Here is a 17,950-nt window from a genome sequence, read left to right as displayed (position 1 = left end):
GGAGCCCAAACTGAAATCAAGTGTCCCCTCTGTAATACTCTGATCACCAAGTACACCACTGGGAGACTCCATAGAAGCCTCGGGCCTATCTGAGGAAGCCATTGCCTCCTGAACTGAAGCCACGCTATTGAAGCTGACATACACATCCCCAATGACAATTCCCTCCAAAGAAGAATCTGAATGATCAAAGATGACTACAGCATCAACTACCTCTGTAGAACCCACAATAACTGCTTTGGGAACCTCAACCCAGTGATGCTCGACACTACTGTCCTCTAGTGGCATAGAAACATCCACTAAGTTTGGTGCAACAAAACTATCATCAGCACTATGGATGGTAATAGTAGGTGTTGAACTAGATAATGGTACATCAGCATCACAATCAGCAGACGAAGAAAACTCAAGTCTTCTCCCCTGCGAACCCGATGTCAGCCTACTAAAAGCAGAAGTAAAATATCTCACTGCCCTATCAACTGTAGCCGGATCCGACAATCTCTCTGCAAGTCGTTGTTGATGCAATCTTAATTTTTCGACACTTTCCACCAAAGCATCTAACTCTATTCTCTTCCCTCTACTACTGTGTCAACTTCCCGAACTTGACCTCCTATATCTATCCATGGCTAGGAAATAGAAATACTAATCACTCTAATAATAATCTCATACAAATAATGAAATCAATTCCCACAGGATGGCAAGATCAGAGCTTTGATACCACTGTAATGAGCCTGCCTAACTCTCTACTGAAGTAATTATTAATTTCTGAATTCACTTGCTAAAAGTCTTGTGTTTCACTTTTAATAAAAATTAACTTGTTGGATTTTGTCCAAAATTGAATAATAAAGATAACAATTTATTTTGAAATTCAACACTTTGCTGGAAATGATCACAATTATCAAATTTATTCTAATTTCAATCGTCATATAACACAATAATTAAATATATTAAATGAGCACCTTTTTTTTTGAATTAAGAACCCAGCTAGAATGAGACGCAAACCTCCATGAATGCGCACTAACTGTTAAGAGTTCACACAACCCTCCCACATGTGCGTGGGCTGCCAAAAAGAAAAAAAAACGCAACCTCTAATGCTAGTCAGGCAGCCATTAAAAAGTAACGCAGCTCTTTCAAATCTGATATGCAGCCCAGAATTATTGAATCTTCTCCAAAATAAAAAAATGCAGTACCTTGAGTCCTCACCAATTTCCAGAATTATATTGCAGCCTCTGTAATAGCAGCAATTTAATAGTTCTCTTCAAATTTGGTATACAACAGTACCAAATTTGCATCCACAGAATCAAAATAGTATTCTGAGAATTCAGTTTGCAAAATTCATCTTCAATCAGTGATGATTCAAATTGCCAAGAGAGGAATCAGTCCTCAAACCCTAGCCATTTCTCAAAGCCAAGAAACTTAATAAATTTTCATCAAATGAACAATGGATATCTTAGAATGAGCGCTCAAGTCCCTTTTTATTCTTTCTTGTGAGAGCTCAAACACAATTCTTACCAATGTGGGATAAAAAGATATACTTTTCTTTTTAATAATTCATTTACTCCAATACTTTAAATTAATACCTTGGCTTAGGCTTCCATGAATTAATTAAATAAATGGCCCCTTCCCATGATGACTCAACCCTCAACTTAAGTGAAATTATAAAGTTAAATTATAACTTTATAATAAGCTATTTAATGATTTAATAATAATTTGGCCACCAAAATAATAATAACTCCCAAAATACTTATCCTTTTAATATATCATCTGAAATAGGAGTCACACCTATTATTTACCCATGTGACCAAATGCACTTTCCAAAAATAGAAAGGGTCCTTCTCAATCAATATCAGACTTACTATAAATAGAAAACATGACAAAACTATAGCAAATGAAGTCCTAATGATGCCAAACGAAAGCCAAACCATAAGATATTGAATCTTGAAGTAGATGCCCACTGAAAGAGACCCTTTGTCCATCCTCATTAGCCTACGAGGGTCACATGATAGGCTAATCCCAAGAGCCCAAAAAAAATGGGGACATTACAAAATAAATTGCATTTCAAGTTGTTAAGTAAGAGTAAAATAGATGGATAGTTGCATGGTAGCATTAGTGGATGTTTGATAGGGATTAATAACTAGACCACTAGCATCCTAGCGGCTTGTTGGCAAGCCTTATGTGGTAAGCTAGTTCATTTTCCTTTGAATCATTGCATCTATGGAGGTGGAGCCACTGGTTAACTTTCATTAGATTCGATCCCCGTCAATTTGCTAACCTTCCATTCATAGGAGTAGGAGTAGAGTAGCAAGTAGTTAGGAGTTGGAATTTTGAAGAAGAGAGTTAGAAAGGCACAAGTCATAAGAACATTCACCTTCCATCACCATCACCTTCTCCATCAACATCATCTAGCATTCACACCGAATCACCATCATTCCACCAAAGTCCAAGTCATCCTCAAACAAACAGCGTACGGCCACCTACGTGATTACCAACGAATCACATCGATATACTGAGTTAGTATCCATAGGTGTAAAGAACATTGGAGTTCTTGCTTATGTCCGCATAAGTATTAACTTTTCAAGAGAGGAATTGTATGTTCGATACTCCGTATCAAGTATTCAATTGCTAATATGTTATGTAGTGGTAACATAACTAACATCAATAGTCATCCACACTCAAAATATTTCACCATTGTATTGAGACATCCACTAGATCATAATTATCTTATAGCTATTTTCCACCATGTCATGTTCCCTTTTCAAGAGACAGAAATAATAATATGTTAAGTTTCAAAATAGCAACTTAAGTACTATTATAGGCTCTAATACAGTGATTTCTAATATAAATGGATTAAAATTTTCTCAAACAAATTCCAAGTAGGAGGTCACAAATTTGAATCAGGCAGAAAATGTTTTAACTTCTATGCAAACAACTATGAATTTGAGTCTTAACTGAAACTGATGATAGTTCCTGGCAATTAATATCTATGTTATTGGCTGCTTTGAGGCAAGAGCAAAATCTTTGCCCAGCTGCACAGGTGCTGGATAAGAATGTTTCTAATCAATATGAACAAAAAATGAGGCTTTATTTGGCAGTAAAGCATGAAAAGAGAGGTCAACTTCAGAAAAAGTTGAAGATACCAATGAACTTGAATTGGGAAAGAAGAAAAAATATAGAAGAAATTGTTCATAATGAATATACATATTTTACTTCAAATAACATTTCTCATTGAGAGTGTCAACCTAGTGTGAACAAGCACAAGAAATGTAAATAATCTCTTACTCACCTCCCTGCAATACACACAACTTTCAACTGTGATGCATAACTGGAAACTGGGCAATATTTTTCCACATAATCTAAGAGTCCCCTTGTCTGATCAATAACCCCTGATACTCCTTTTGGAGGTGGCCTGTAAATAATTGCATTTTAAGTTTTGATAACTCAATTCATTTACACCAAATTAATTTCATGTACAAGCATCAGAAAACAGATCTTCAACAAATGGCCCTCAATATCATACAAGTGTATAAAGTACAACAATGAATGGAGCATCCAAAGCATCTCCCAGGCTAAAATTTAAATAGCTAAAAATAAAGATAATCAAAGAAAAATGAAACTAACACAAGTTCTTAGCAAACTTGGCTTATTGGAACCTAGAGCTCACTGGATTCTGCTGTTAGGAGTAAATCCAATCTCTGGTCAAGCAGCGTTTCCAAGAAATGGTTTCTGTTAAGCTCCATTCAAGATTATGCTAAATTATATTCCCATTCCTATACATTTCTCTCAATGAGGAAATAAGTTTGGGAATCAATATGTAAGCAGCTAGACTACAGTAAAATGAATTATAGATAATTGTCTGCAATGAAATTGTTAAAAACAGAATGATTAATTGTACTAACAATGCATTCTTAAATAGAGCTTACGGAAACTAATAATAGTGTAATCTAAAAATAGACTAAATTCATAAAAACTAAGAAAGAAAGCCTAAATGACCATTAATTAAGGTTCTCGATAAGAAAGATAAATTTATTAAAGACAACAAAACATCAACCATAGGGTCCAAGGCCAAGTCACAAGATACACCGAATTTCATCCATGAAGTTCAAATTTCAGCAAATTTTTACCCTTTTCGAACTTCATCCATATTTATGATATTAAATATAATATTGTTATCTATTATAATATTAATTGCTATTATTTCTGGATTCAATTGTGTAACTTTTTTTGCATCAATGTTTCGGTTCACACTCCATGATCCATCATCGGGATGAGTAAAAAGAGCATGAGGAGTGAGTGAATAATGCAGCAGACTCTCTTGAAAAGATGGATATAAGAAAGAGGGAGTCAAGCAAGGACAAAAAGAATAAACAAAACAAAATAATGAAAATTATAAACATAATTAATAAAACACTCAACCTAAAGTAAAAAAATTTAAGCAGGTAACTAACTATATCATTATTAATTATTAGATTTTTTTACTTTAGGTTGAGTATTTTTGTAATTTTCACTATTTTGTTTTATTTGTTCTCTTTGTCATTGCTTGACTCTCTCTTTCTTATATCCATCTTTTCAAGAGATAGTCTGCTGCATTATTCACTCACTCCTTGTGCTCTTTTTACTCATCCTAATGATGGGTCACAAAGTGTGATCCGAAACGTTGATGCAAAAAAAGTTACACAATCGAATCCAGAAATAATAGCTATTGTTCATGGATTGTGGAAATCTACTTACTCTTATAATAATATTATTTTATTTTAAAATTATATTGAATTATTTAGTCAAATCATTTAGCATGTCAAACAATTTTGTCAATGTATTTCTTATATTTATAAATGAATAAATTTATATAAGATAAAAGTAATGTCAATTTTTATCCGGTTTTTTACCCTTGTCAAATTTCATCGGAATTTTATGATCAATGAACTCGAATTTGTATTCTAACCTTGTGACTTAGGTCCAAGGGGCTACTTGAAACAAAGCAACAAGACTTCATGTGGCAAGAGCACCAATCATGTCCAGGAAAAAAGACTGAACAGAAAACAAAGAACTAGAGCAAGAAGAAACTGTCAGACCAAGGAACCCAACTAGTTGTTTTGAGCAACTAAGTGAAAGTCTATAATTGGTGGATAAGCCCTACTCTCCAAGAACCCGAGGGAATACTAGAAGAAGACTATAGTTGCGTGAAGGATTTGCGAGGTCCCACATCCTAGGGGAATTTAGGAGGATCCAATGCCTGCTTGGTACAAAAAGAGCTAAATATAGCAAAAACCTAGGATACTAAAATTAATCTAATATATAATAAATAAAAGTTTGATATTATTATTTTTTTATTAGAGATTATTTACAAATATTCTTCTTATACAAGCATCAACATGAGACCAATACAAGCTCTTGCAGATAGAAGCATGGAACCAATAACAACTCCTTTCAAGCAACCACACTAAAAACCACCTATGGAAGACCACAAGTCACAACTTATAAATCTTATTTAGAAAGCACTGCCACATTAGAAGCTAATTGTGAAATACCAAGAGTCACAACTTAGACTTTGACATTAGATATCCTTTTGGGATTTGAACTTGGATCTCCACAATGACAACTCAATGACTTAACCACTTAAGCTCTATTAGAATCATTTGTCATTGCGACAAAAGCTCAAACTATCAACCCCCAATACAAATGCCAGATTTAACCTAATCCGTGGGAGGTGCTTAAGCCATGTCACAAGTCTGCAAAGAAGTTTTGACCACCAAGTCAACAATTTCCCCCTCACCACTGACTGGGCCTTCAACACCCACTAAAGGGAGACTCGAACCCATGACCCAAGGCTTTGATACCAATTGTTTAAATCACTTGCCATTGCACCAAAAGCTTGAAATATTAACGACCAATACAAATGCCAAATTTAACCTGACTTGCAGAAAGTGGTTGAGCAATGTCATGAGTCTCCGAGGAGTTGTTGAACACCAAGTCAACAAGCTCAACCCCTTTGATAAAATTATTATTTTATAAAATAATTAGACACAATCATTTCTTTAATGATCAATTTCCATGAAATAACCAACTCTTTTGTGACCTTTCACTTGTGTATATTCATAATAATTACAAGGCAATGGGTCCCACATTGCAAACAAGGGCCCAATATCATTCCTTGTCAAATTGTGCTTCAGATTGAAAAACTCCGGGTGCATGTAATCCTTTATAAGCTTTCCCTATCAATTTGTAAAAATTATAATTCAAACCTTTTCTCTGGTATCTTGGAGCTTCCACAATTAATTAAGTTTTTCAGCTCTAAATTTTTTAGCTCCATAGCGAGTAATCTTTTTCATGATCAATTTACATGGGTTACCATTTCATTTATGAACCTTTACTGATACATAATGGTAATAAATACCAGCAAAGGGTACTCAATAAAACACACATGCAGTTGTGAAAAATGTTAATGCTAGAGAGGAGGAAGGTACCAAGAAAGAAACTCTAGATTTACACCACAAATATGACTCAGATTAGGAAAGCTTTACATGCATCTAATGCTTTCAGCCCTTCTTATGTCATACTTATTATCAATGTCAGATAATAACAAGCTAGCACTTTTCAAGAATTTAATTAGTTGGAGTTTCAAAATTCACTTCTAACAAGATTTTTTAATATTTTGATTGATAATGAGATTAAACCACTGCAACCAGGTAGAACATTTCAATCTGCAAATTATATTGTGTCTGCATGAATTAGAGAGGTTCGTGATATGGATGGATAATTGCTAATGGTTCCACTGTTGATAGGCTTGGACAATCATGTAGAATTCTTTGTCATATTATGGGCAGGCAAGTGAATGCCTCCTTGTGATAGGTGACCATCTGCCCACATTGTGAAGACAATAACAAGTTCATATTTAAAACATCTATTTCTATTTCAAATAGTTTTCATAAAGTGGGCAGGTAAGTGAGTGCCTCAATGTGATAGGTGACATTTACGCACACTATGTAAGAAAAATATCAAGTGCATACTCAAAAACATACAATTTCTATCTCAGACAATTGTTGCACATTGAGAAGAATATTGGTGTTTGACAACAGAAAATGCTTTGATGTTGAGTGGATTGCTCATTTTTTCACATCAAATTCTTGTTGTGCACTAACTTCTCCAATATCTAATCCAAATTTGTCTAAATTTTTCTAAGTCTTTTCCCCAAATATGTTTTGTTTGGTGTTGTAGAATTGCACCCTGTGTAATTTATATCAGCTCAGACCTTAGCCCAAAAACAAAATTCCATGTAAGTCTACATATCCCCTCCATCTCCCTTGTTCTTTTCTACCAAGATTCTTGACCATGTGGCTTGGTTGGCACAAGATGTGTAGCCTGAACTCATCCCCTCAATCTGCAGACCTGCAATGAACTATTGACACATTACAACTGCCACTCCTGCAGTAAATGCCTCTTATCACCACCCACTGATGCCGAGAATCCTCCTACATGCTTGAAAGTTGATCTTTGAGCTTCATTTGGTCTCTCTTGGATACATTTTTATGTTTCCTCGCTCTTTGGCTCTTATTGTCAGTTGGGATCTCATTCCACACTTCTCTCCAAGCTTCTTGAGCTCACTCATGTTTGGGAAGCTTCTATATAGCCTCTTAGTGTTCACTATATCTTGACTTTGTCATATTTGTCACCTTGCCTTCACTCCATTGAGCTTCAACTTCATGGCTTTGAAGGAAAGTCTCACTCCATTTCAGTCAATTGTTTTAAGCATATCATACTATCTTAATCACTTTCTTGTTATCTTATTTGTTGTTACTAATTGTCTTTTTGGTAATCTATCACTGATAATATGTCTATCTAGTTGCTGCGGAGGTGGAAACACCAAAGCAAAGACTTGATTGGGGAAAGTCTCCAAATAGCCCCAACATTCTTCCATTTTTTGTGTGAAAGTTTTGCAGAAGGAACAACTCGTACGATTCTTCTCCCTTCTTGGTTGTTGGTATGTTGACCCAACCGGTCACATTGGCATTATGAACTACAGTTGGTATAAGTGTTTGTCATTGATTTGCAATCAATCAAGGAGTATACATCATCTCATGAGTACCGGTAGACATCTTCACTGGTCCGCACACAAACATAAGATAAAACAAAGACTATCATAGTTAGCATGACGAGTCATCACCATGACATGGCAGAGCAAGTACAGCAAAAATTCAAATTTGGTCTGTACACTGACCAGAACGATGAAACGCAAAAAGGAAACAAGAATTTAAGCAAGAACCAGAGTAGACAGACAACTCTACCAATCTAGACCCTACATCGTAGGTCTCATGGTTGCTCGTAAACTACTCACCAGTCTAAATTCAAAATTTGAATTCACTGGTTTGAATGGGATAATTGTATAGGGTTTCGACACCCAAAGATAAAAAGGATATCTCATTCAGTCAACTGTTGTTGTTGGTGTGTATACGAAAAATGCTTAGGAAAATAGAGAGATTTGAGTTATGCCAACAGTGAACAAATATAAGAAAGAGTGAAAGGCATGACTGGTACAAAAAGCCAGTTAGCAGGAAGAACAAAGTAAAAGAACATAAGCAGTTACTTAGAAGATCGAGAAGCAAGGTCACATCTAACTAGAGGCAAAAGAATGCACTAGAGACAAGGGTAAGTAGAGGAGAAAAGCAAGTGATACATAAGGATATCACCAAGTGCACCCAAGCGGCAAGAGGAGATCATCACATCTCAAAAGGGATTCACTGGAGGTCTATCAAGCACGAAGTGCTTTACATTATAGATCACATTTGATTGCTCTCTAACAATTGTAATCATCTTGTAATCTCTTAACCGAGCATGCTTCCATAGCAAGCATAACATAAATCCTTTAACAAGGTGCCCCTCTTAAGGAATGCTAACTCCTATAACCAGGTAGCCTCAATAAGCTGATTGTAATCCTAACAGGTTACTGACATTCCTAAAATGATGTGTTCTCAGAAGGAACAAGTTATAGCTCTTAACCGGGCAACCTGCTATCTACAGTAAAAGGCTAGTGGGTATATTATACCCACCATGGTTTTCATCCTCTCATCAAGGGTTTCCACATAAAAAATTTGTGCATCCATTGATGAATGCTTTTGTGTCTAAGTTTATTTGTTTCTATCTACTGCATTCATATTCTTATTAGCATTAACGAGGTTATTAGTTAGTATAGTAGAAATGGTTAGAAGAATAACCAGTTTTACAGACGGTACTAATTCACCCCCCTCTCAGGATCAGTTGGGACCAACAATTGGTAACAAATCCCAAACCTTGATAGTCACAAACCTTATAGCTTGAGGGAAGATCAAACAACAATCATGAAGTACAAGAAGTTGTATGAAGAAGCTCTTGACACCATAGAGGATTTGAAGGAAAAGTTGAAAGAGTCTTTAGCAAAAAGAAAGAAGCTCAATGAGAGCCATAAAATTATTGAGTAGATGGAAGAGCAAAGCGGCTTGGATAGATCTAAAGAAATATATTTGACCTCACGACTGACAATAAGAAGTTGAGAAAGATAGTTGCAAAATTGAAGAAAGAGTTAGAAGAAGCGTCAAAGATACTGAGTCAAGCACAAAAAGAGAAAAGCAATGTTGCAAGGCACTGGAGGAAGCTGAAAGAGCACTAAGTGAAGCCATGGAAGCAAAGAGAATAGAAGAAAATGCTAAACAAAAGGACGAGCACATTCAAAGGCTAACAGAGGAACTGAAGAGCACCAATGAAAGATACAAGAAGTTGAGAAAGTCCAATGACAGCTTTGAGAAGATAGATGAGAAACTCTAAGCTCAAAGAAGGACCAAGGACACAACCAGTCTTGGCTATGAAGGTGGCAGCAAGATTAAAAGTGATAAGGCATCTGAAAGCGAGAACTAGACCAAGAAAGGATAGGAGAAAACATTGTCAAAATGTAAGAAACCTAAGAAACCCACTTTTCATTGTTGTGGTAAGATAGGTCACACTTGAAATGTGTGTTGGCACAAAAAGGTTGCGCCTAATGCATAGTATACCTTCTACGGGTATTGCAACACATGTCACCGATATAGTCACTCTTCTTAGGAGTGTAGGTCCCACACTTGCGAGAAAAGGTTTGATGGTTACTGTTATTGTAACAAGTACAGACACAAGGCTCAGGTATGCAGATCAAGACAATGGACAAATCAGCCGTCTCAGAAAACTCCCTATCCCGACTGGAAGAACAAAATTAATACACCTATATGATCAACCTGTGAGAACAGAGGACATAGGGCTGGCCATAGCCAAATGGGAACCAGTCAAATGAACTACTCAAGACCGTGGAGAGGACATGCATGCCCTATTACTACAAGAACAAAATAGGTCATATTGCTAAAGACTACAGATGAAGAAAAGATGCCAAGATGCACACCTTGAACCATAAAGGAAAGACCAAGATAGTGGACAAAGAGGAAGTCAAAAAGGACTTCAACAAGATATGGGCAAGGAAAACAAATGAAAGCAAAGAGGTCAACACTAAAGAGAAAGGTAACTCACATGTTGCTGGTGAGACTTTAGTCGCAAACTAAGCCAATCCAAGCTTAGAAGGGGTTGTATGACAAAGAAAATACCACACATCGATCCCCTAATCAAAATCAGTAAAAGCATGGAGAAAGCATAAGAAACCTATATCGAGGCAAAAGAATGTTGAGATTGTAACTGTTTCTGCACCGGTCACTCGCATAAAATGTAAAAGGATAGGTAAGTCAATGTTGAGATTATCATGGCTCACTGACGCAAACCTAATGATGGCTCATCAAAGGGCATATATAAGGTCCAAAGGGTTTGATCAATCACTTTGCGAACTCAGTCTTGAGCGGAGCAAAATCTGACAAAACAAGAGATCATATTCAATGGTGTCAGCAGCTTGAGAAAGGCATAAAGGACACTATAGCTTACAGGATTCCTAAGACTAAGCTAGTCTGAAAGATCCCTGATGGATCTCTGCTGCAAATCTGCTGTAGATTTAGTTTATTTTTGTTTTTTCCTATTTATTAATGTTTTCTTGTAGAACTAGACGGAAATGCAGAAGAGTTTGTTTGTTTTTGTGTTTTTGATGATTATTCCACATAGAAATGAGAAGTAACAAATGGCAAGAAAAGAGTCTGAAAATAAATAACAATATGTAGTAAAGTCAGAGTTGATACAAATCGTACCAGGCAGATCTCTGAATTAAAGAGCCAAATAAAAGATCCAGTACATTTCCTCTAACAATGACGCCACAACTAGCTGATGAAAACGGCTGATAAGATGCAAGATTCTGCTGCTGAGTAACCGATTTTTCTATGTATCCAAGTGCTACAAATGACAAAGTACGGCTGCAAGAAATGGCAGTGTACGGCTGCTAGAATTCACCTCCCATACACCAAAGAACATGCCCAACAAAACAAACTGTAGGCCCAAGCTGAAGTGGCGTCTACCTTCCTCCTGAATATTGTTGAAACTACTGACAAACCAATACCCAATGCTGCTGAGGGTTACGTCCCAGCCAGCAATTACCCTGGGGTTTGCGTCCCAGAATGCAAATCGCTCAAGCAGAGCAAATCTAAAAAGAAGTGTTTGAAAAATATGCATAATCATGAGAAATGGCGCCCATCTCCTTATAACCCCTTGCAAAGCAATTCGAACCCTAAAGTGACCCCCAATTGGCGTTGGCTATAAAAATGAATTAAATCTTATTTTAAAGTGACCATGTCACTAGAAAATGACCTTTTCCACCATAGTAATAAATCCACTCACCAAATTGCCCTGAGACCAAAGAGGAAGATTTAGAGAATTTCAAGACCTTTCCAACGAGCTATCATAACATGGGATACGCATCTAGATGAGGCCAAAATTCCTTTATTACTCCAAAATGGCTATTAACTTAGCCTTATTTAAATATTAAACGCTAACTTAGGAAATATTAAAAATATAACCCAAATAGCCATAAACTGCCAAACTGACATCACAAACCATAAAATCATCCTGTCACCTGTCTGTGACTGAAGTCGGAAATCAAGGATCCACTGGCAGTCTCATCCCTAAAATCTAGGGATGCTCCTAAAATTTAGGAAACAAGCCCTATCCCTCTGAAACTGAACCCAAAGGGTCATCTCATGGAAACCCAGCCCTGGGCATGATCATACCTCCTAAAAAGTAGGAATGAACCCCATAAATGTAGGAACTACCTCCTAAAAACAAGGAACGTCACCCAACTGATCAATACCCACCAGAAGACCAAGTCCCCAACACTGAATAACCATACTGGGTCTCTATCCAACCCTGTCAGCCTACAAGACCCCATAATAAGCTGACTCACATGTCTCTGTTAGACTGAGCTAGAGTGGGGACATGACAGTCCTCCCCTCTCGGAGATGCTTGCCCACAAGCAACTGTAATGCAGGATGCTATAAAATGCTCTCACACTCCCAAGTGGCATCCTCTATGGGAAGATCTCTCCATCGAACCAAATGCTCTCGAATCACTCGGCTTCTCAGCTGCCGTTCCCTCACCTCAAGAATCTCATCAGGGACCAAAATCAATTTACCTTCCTCATCCATAGGAGGTAATTCGGGTGAAACTATAATATGCTGTCCAAGGGCCTTTTTCAGGCAAGATACATGAAATACATTATGAACTTTGCTGCCATGTGGTAACTCAACCTCATATGCAACCTCTCCCACTCGCCTGAGTATCCTGTATGGACCATAAAAACGTGGTTTGAGCTTCTTAGCTCCCCCCCTTTTTAGGGTGCTCTGCCGATATGGTTGTAAACGCAGAAAGACCATATCATCCACCTCAAATGCCCTCTCAATCCTGTGCCTGTCAGCGTACATTTTTTGCTGATTTTGGGCCTACTGCAAATTCTCCCTAAGAAATCTCATGACATCCTAGTTCTCTTGTAACCAATCCTGAGCCAAGGGAACTCTACTGTCACCAAATGCCAAATCAGTGAAAGATAATGCCTCATATCCATAGAGAGCTTTGAAAGGTGTCATGCCAATGGACATATGATGCGTAGTATTATAACAATACTCGCCCAAAAGCAGCCAACGCACCCATGCTTTTTGCTGCCCTAACACATAGTTATGCAAATATCCCTCAACCCATTTGTTAACTATTTCTGTTTGCCCATCTGTTTGAAGGTGGTAACTAGTACTAGGTGTTAACAAAGTACCAACTAGTGTAAAAAGTTCTTGCCAGAAGGAATTCATAAATCTGCTGTCCCTATCACTCACAATGGTCTTGGGAAGACCATGAAGTCTAAACACCTCCCTGAAGAACAACTCAGCCACTTGCGATACTGTAAAATCTAATGCCATGAGAAAGAAGTGGGCATACTTCGTTAGCCTATCCACAACAACATAGATGCAATCTTTCCCCTGAACCTGAGGAAGACCTGTAATGAAATCCATGGAGATCCTTGTCCACTTCTGTTCCGGTATAGGCAAGGGCTGCAATAATACCGCTGGGTAGGTATGCTCTGACTTGTTCTGCTGACAAGTCATACACTCACGGACATGGTGTAAAACATCATCTTTGAGACCCTTCCAAGAGAATCTCTCACGTACCGCCCTGTAAGTCTTACCATATCCTGGGTGTCCGGCTGTAGGAATATCATGGAGAGCATGCAAAATTTGTTCCTTCAACTGAGAACCCGGAACAAGGTAAACCCTGTCTTTATAGTAGATAATATCATCTACCACACTGTATCTGTCATCCACTATCAATCCCTCCATAATCTCACACATCCGTAGAGTCTCATCCTTCTTCTTAACAAGCACTATAGAAGAAACAAAGGGGCTAGAACTAGGTCGAATGAAACCCATGTCCAATAGCTCATGAATAGTCTTCTCAATTTCATCCTTATAGGCTCTAGGATGATGGTATGGGGTAGTAATCACTGGCTTCGCTCCATCCTCCAACTCTATACCATGCTCAAACCCTCTATCTGGTGGCACTCCAGGAGGTATATCACCAAACACTCTACTATGACGATCCATCACTGACTGAATGTCCACATGAAATACACGGCCATCCTGAGATATGGGTGTTTTGGATTTAATCAAACAGTGTGTAGCCCAAAGCACATCATTATGCCTAAGGATGGTCTCCATCTTGCGAGAAGTCACCTCCCTGGGTCCACCATCTGACGCTGCCCTCAAAATCACCTTCTGCCCACCAGAAAGAAACTCTAACTGCATACGGTGGTGATCAATAATGTAACGCCCAATGCCCTATAACCACTGCATGCCCAAAACCACATCATAATCTTCTATGGGAAGCTCATAGAAGTCATCAATCAAAGTATAATCTCCCATCTGAATACTAAGCTGTGGAATCCGCTTGGTACAACCCAAAATGGCACCATCAGCCACCTTCACTCCAAAACCACCAAACTCCTCGTACTGTAAGCCACGCCTCTCAACTAATTTTTTATCAATAAAATTATGCGTAGCACCTGTGTCTACCAAACTGGTGATTTGCTTACCCTTAAGTGTACCTTTCAACCGGAAGGCATGAAACTTAGGATAACTAGAGAGGGTGCCATAGCTACTTTAGCTGATGCCATAGGCTCAGCGGTTTCTAACTCCAACTGTGTCAGAAAATGCTCAACATCCTCTGTATTATCCTCAATATCAGTATCAGTTACCTCCTCATCTCCTAACTCAGAAAGTCACCTCAATCAAATGAACCTTTCCTTTACCCATGCAATGGTGTCCTGGTTCCCATGGTTCTTTGCAGGAAAAACACAACTTTTTCCTCCTCAATTCATTCCTCGTCTCCTGATTCATCCAAGGAGTTTTAGATGAGGTCCCTCCTTTGTTCTGTGTCGTATTGGCCTTCTGTGCAGGCCGTGAATCTCTAAATGGTTTCTTATCTGCCTGATAAGAAGTGGGAACAGTATCCAATCTCAATGTCACATCAATAGCCTCCTTAAGAGTAGCTGGTTGGAAAGCACGTACCAATCCTTTTAGTCTATCCTGCAAACCCTCAATGAACAACATCACACTACGTTTCTGGGGCATATCCGGTACCATAACTGCAATATGCTGGAACTCATTAATATAGGCTTCTGCATGACTAGTTTGTTTAAGGTGAGCCAACTCCCTGTAATAAAGTTCTGTATCCTTACGGTCAAATCGTGCAATGAGTCGCTCGGTGAACTCAGCATAGGAGTGAACTAAGGCGTGATCCTGGTTGACCAATCCATGGTGCCACCAATCATAGGCAATCCCCTCTAAATGCAACACAGCAAACTGAATAGCCTCACACTCAGGCATGGGCCTCAATGAAAGGTATATGTCCAGCTTGTGGACCCAAGCTTGTTTACTAGTGTCTCCTGAGCCATTATATGGGGCCAATGTAATCTTCCCAGTAGCTTTATTGAGGTCATAATTCTGCTGCTGTTGTGGTAGTCTATTACCACGATCTCCCCTGAACCTGGTTGTATCTCTACGCTGTGCACAATATTAGGGAAGAGGGAAAACGTCCCTAACCTCAGGAGGTAGAGCTCTCCACTCAACTGTGGCCGTCAAAACTGACTCCTGAAACCCCACTTCTGGTGGTTCCACCTGCGCTAGCCGTTCACTTGGTATGAATTGGGGAAGCAATGGCCTATTCGTAGTAGGTGTACGATGGCGATGCCTCCTACTAGAATGAAGGGAGGTCCCAACTGAAGAATGGGACTGATGGCTACGCTGACTACCAGCCACTGAAACTAATCTACTTTGCCTGCCTCTGTGTCCACCCATCTCTAAATGCTCCAAGGTATCCTGTAACCTGTCTAGAGCCTGAGCGATCCTGGGCTGAGTACTGAATAGGGTCCGCACCATCTCTCTTTCTTCTGCCTCTATAGGCATGCCGTCGCCAGCAGCACCCTGTGCCTCACCCATAGCTGGTATTTGTGCGTCTCTGGCGGCCTCTACTTGCCACTGGTTTCTCCTGCGCTCATAGAATCTGTGTATTTCTCCACCAGGATGCATAGATTTGTATTCAATCCACCAACTAGTGACTACCCAGATGCTGAAATGATTTATCAAAAACTTTTATCCAATACCCAGATGCCAAAATCTGTTGTGACAATTTCTCACAAACCCTACAGGCTAGCAGGATGTAAGCTCTGATACCACTGAAAGATCCCTGTGGATCTCTGCTGCAAATCTGCTGTAGATTTAGTTTATTTTTGTTTTTTCCTATTTATTAATGTTTTCTTGTAGAACTAGACAGAAATGCAGAAGAGTTTGTTTGTTTTTGTGCTTTTGATGATTATTCCACATAGAAATGAGAAGTAACAAATGGCAAGAAAAGAGTCTGAAAATAAACAAAAATATGCAGTAAAGTCAGAGTTGATACAAATCGTACCAGGCAAATCTCTGAATTAAAGAGCCAAATAAAAGATCCAGTACATTTCCTCTAACAATGACGCCACAATTGGCTGATGAAAACGGCTGATAAGATGCAAGATTTTGTTGCTAAGTAACCGATTTTTCTATGTATCCAAGTGCTGCAAATGACAAAGTACGGCTGCAAGTACGGCTGCAAGAAATGGTAGTGTACGGCTGCTAGAATTCACCTCCCATACGCCAAAGAACATGCCCAACAAAACAAACTGTAGGCCCAAGCTGAAGTGGCGTCTACCTTCCTCCTGAATACTGTTGAAACTACTGACAAACCAATACCCAATGCTGTTGAGGGTTACGTCCCAGCCAGCAATTACCCTGGGGTTTGCGTCCCAGAATGCAAATCGCTCAAGCAGAGCAAATCTGAAAAGAAGTGTTTGAAAAATATGCATAATCATGAGAAATGGCGCCCATTTCCTTATAACCCCTTGCAAAGCAATTCGAACCCTAAAGTGACCCCCAATTGGCGTTGGCTATAAAAATGAATTAAATCTTATTTTAAAGTGACCATGTCACTAGAAAATGACCTTTTCCACCATAGTAATAAATCCGCTCACCAAATTGCCCTAAGACCAAAGAGGAAGATTTAGAGAATTTCAAGACCTTTCCAACGAGCTATCATAACATGGGATACGCATCCAGATGAGGCCAAAATTCCCTTATTACTCCAAAATGGCTATTAACTTAGCCTTATTTAAATATTAAACGCTAACTTAGGAAATATTAAAAATATAACCCAAACAGCCATAAACTGCCAAACTGACATCACAAACCATAAAATCATCCTGTCACCTGTCTGTGACTGAAGTCGGAAATCAAGGATCCACTAACAGTCTCATCCCTAAAATCTAGGGATGCTCCTAAAATTTAGGAAACAAGCCCTATCCCTCTGAAACTGAACCCAAAGGGTCATCTCATGGAAACCCAGCCCTGGGCATGATCATACCTCCTAAAAAGTAGGAATGAACCCCATAAATGTAGGAACTGCCTCCTAAAAACACGGAACGTCACCCAACTGATCAATACCCACCAGAAAACCAAGTCCCCAACACTGAATAACCACTGGGTCTCTATCCAACCCTGTCAGCCTACAAGACCCCATAATAAGCTAACTCACATGTCTCTGTTAGACTGAGCTAGAGTGGGGACATGACATAGTCAGCTATGAAGAACTTGTAGAACCACAGTATGTAGTTACCTCGTTAAAAGGAGACGCAAGGAACTAGGTAGCAACACTATCCTCACTGCCCGTATATGTTCTACTTGTCAAAGATGTTAATGCATACCTGAAGGCAAATATTGTGGAGCTAGGAGCAGACAAAGTGTATGAAGGATTCTCTGTAGTCCTAGAAGATGGTAGTTTAAAGAAAGAATGGGCACACCTGATGAATACAACATTGCACCGCATAAAAAAAATCCCTACTTTCATCCACGAGGACTAGGTGAGACTAGTACTAAGCAAAGTACATGAAAACTTCATGTGGCTAGATAAGCCCTATGAAATCAAAAAGTGAGTTATCCTTATTAGGGTAACAAGACTCAATGACACA

At 38.7% G+C, this 17,950-nt stretch overlaps 1 protein-coding gene across 1 annotated transcript in view; it reads right to left on the bottom strand.

Annotated features, from left to right (window-relative positions):
* Positions 1 to 17,950, bottom strand: part of LOC149575057 (alpha/beta-Hydrolases superfamily protein) — a 159,083-nt gene that overhangs the window by 70,495 nt on the left and 70,638 nt on the right. Inside the window, exon 5 of the mRNA XM_089814924.1 lies at positions 3,278 to 3,400. Within this exon, the coding sequence (XP_089671050.1) occupies positions 3,278 to 3,400 (123 nt within the window). The remainder of the gene's footprint in view (positions 1 to 3,277; positions 3,401 to 17,950) is intronic.

The sequence above is a fragment of the Cupressus sempervirens genome, chromosome 2, assembly GCF_028749045.1.
Source record: "Cupressus sempervirens isolate cs-2001-9-10 chromosome 2, ASM2874904v1, whole genome shotgun sequence".
Taxonomy (NCBI): domain Eukaryota; kingdom Viridiplantae; phylum Streptophyta; class Pinopsida; order Cupressales; family Cupressaceae; genus Cupressus; species Cupressus sempervirens.
Note: the sequence above shows the minus strand (reverse complement) of the source record. Positions and strands in the feature narration are given on the sequence as shown.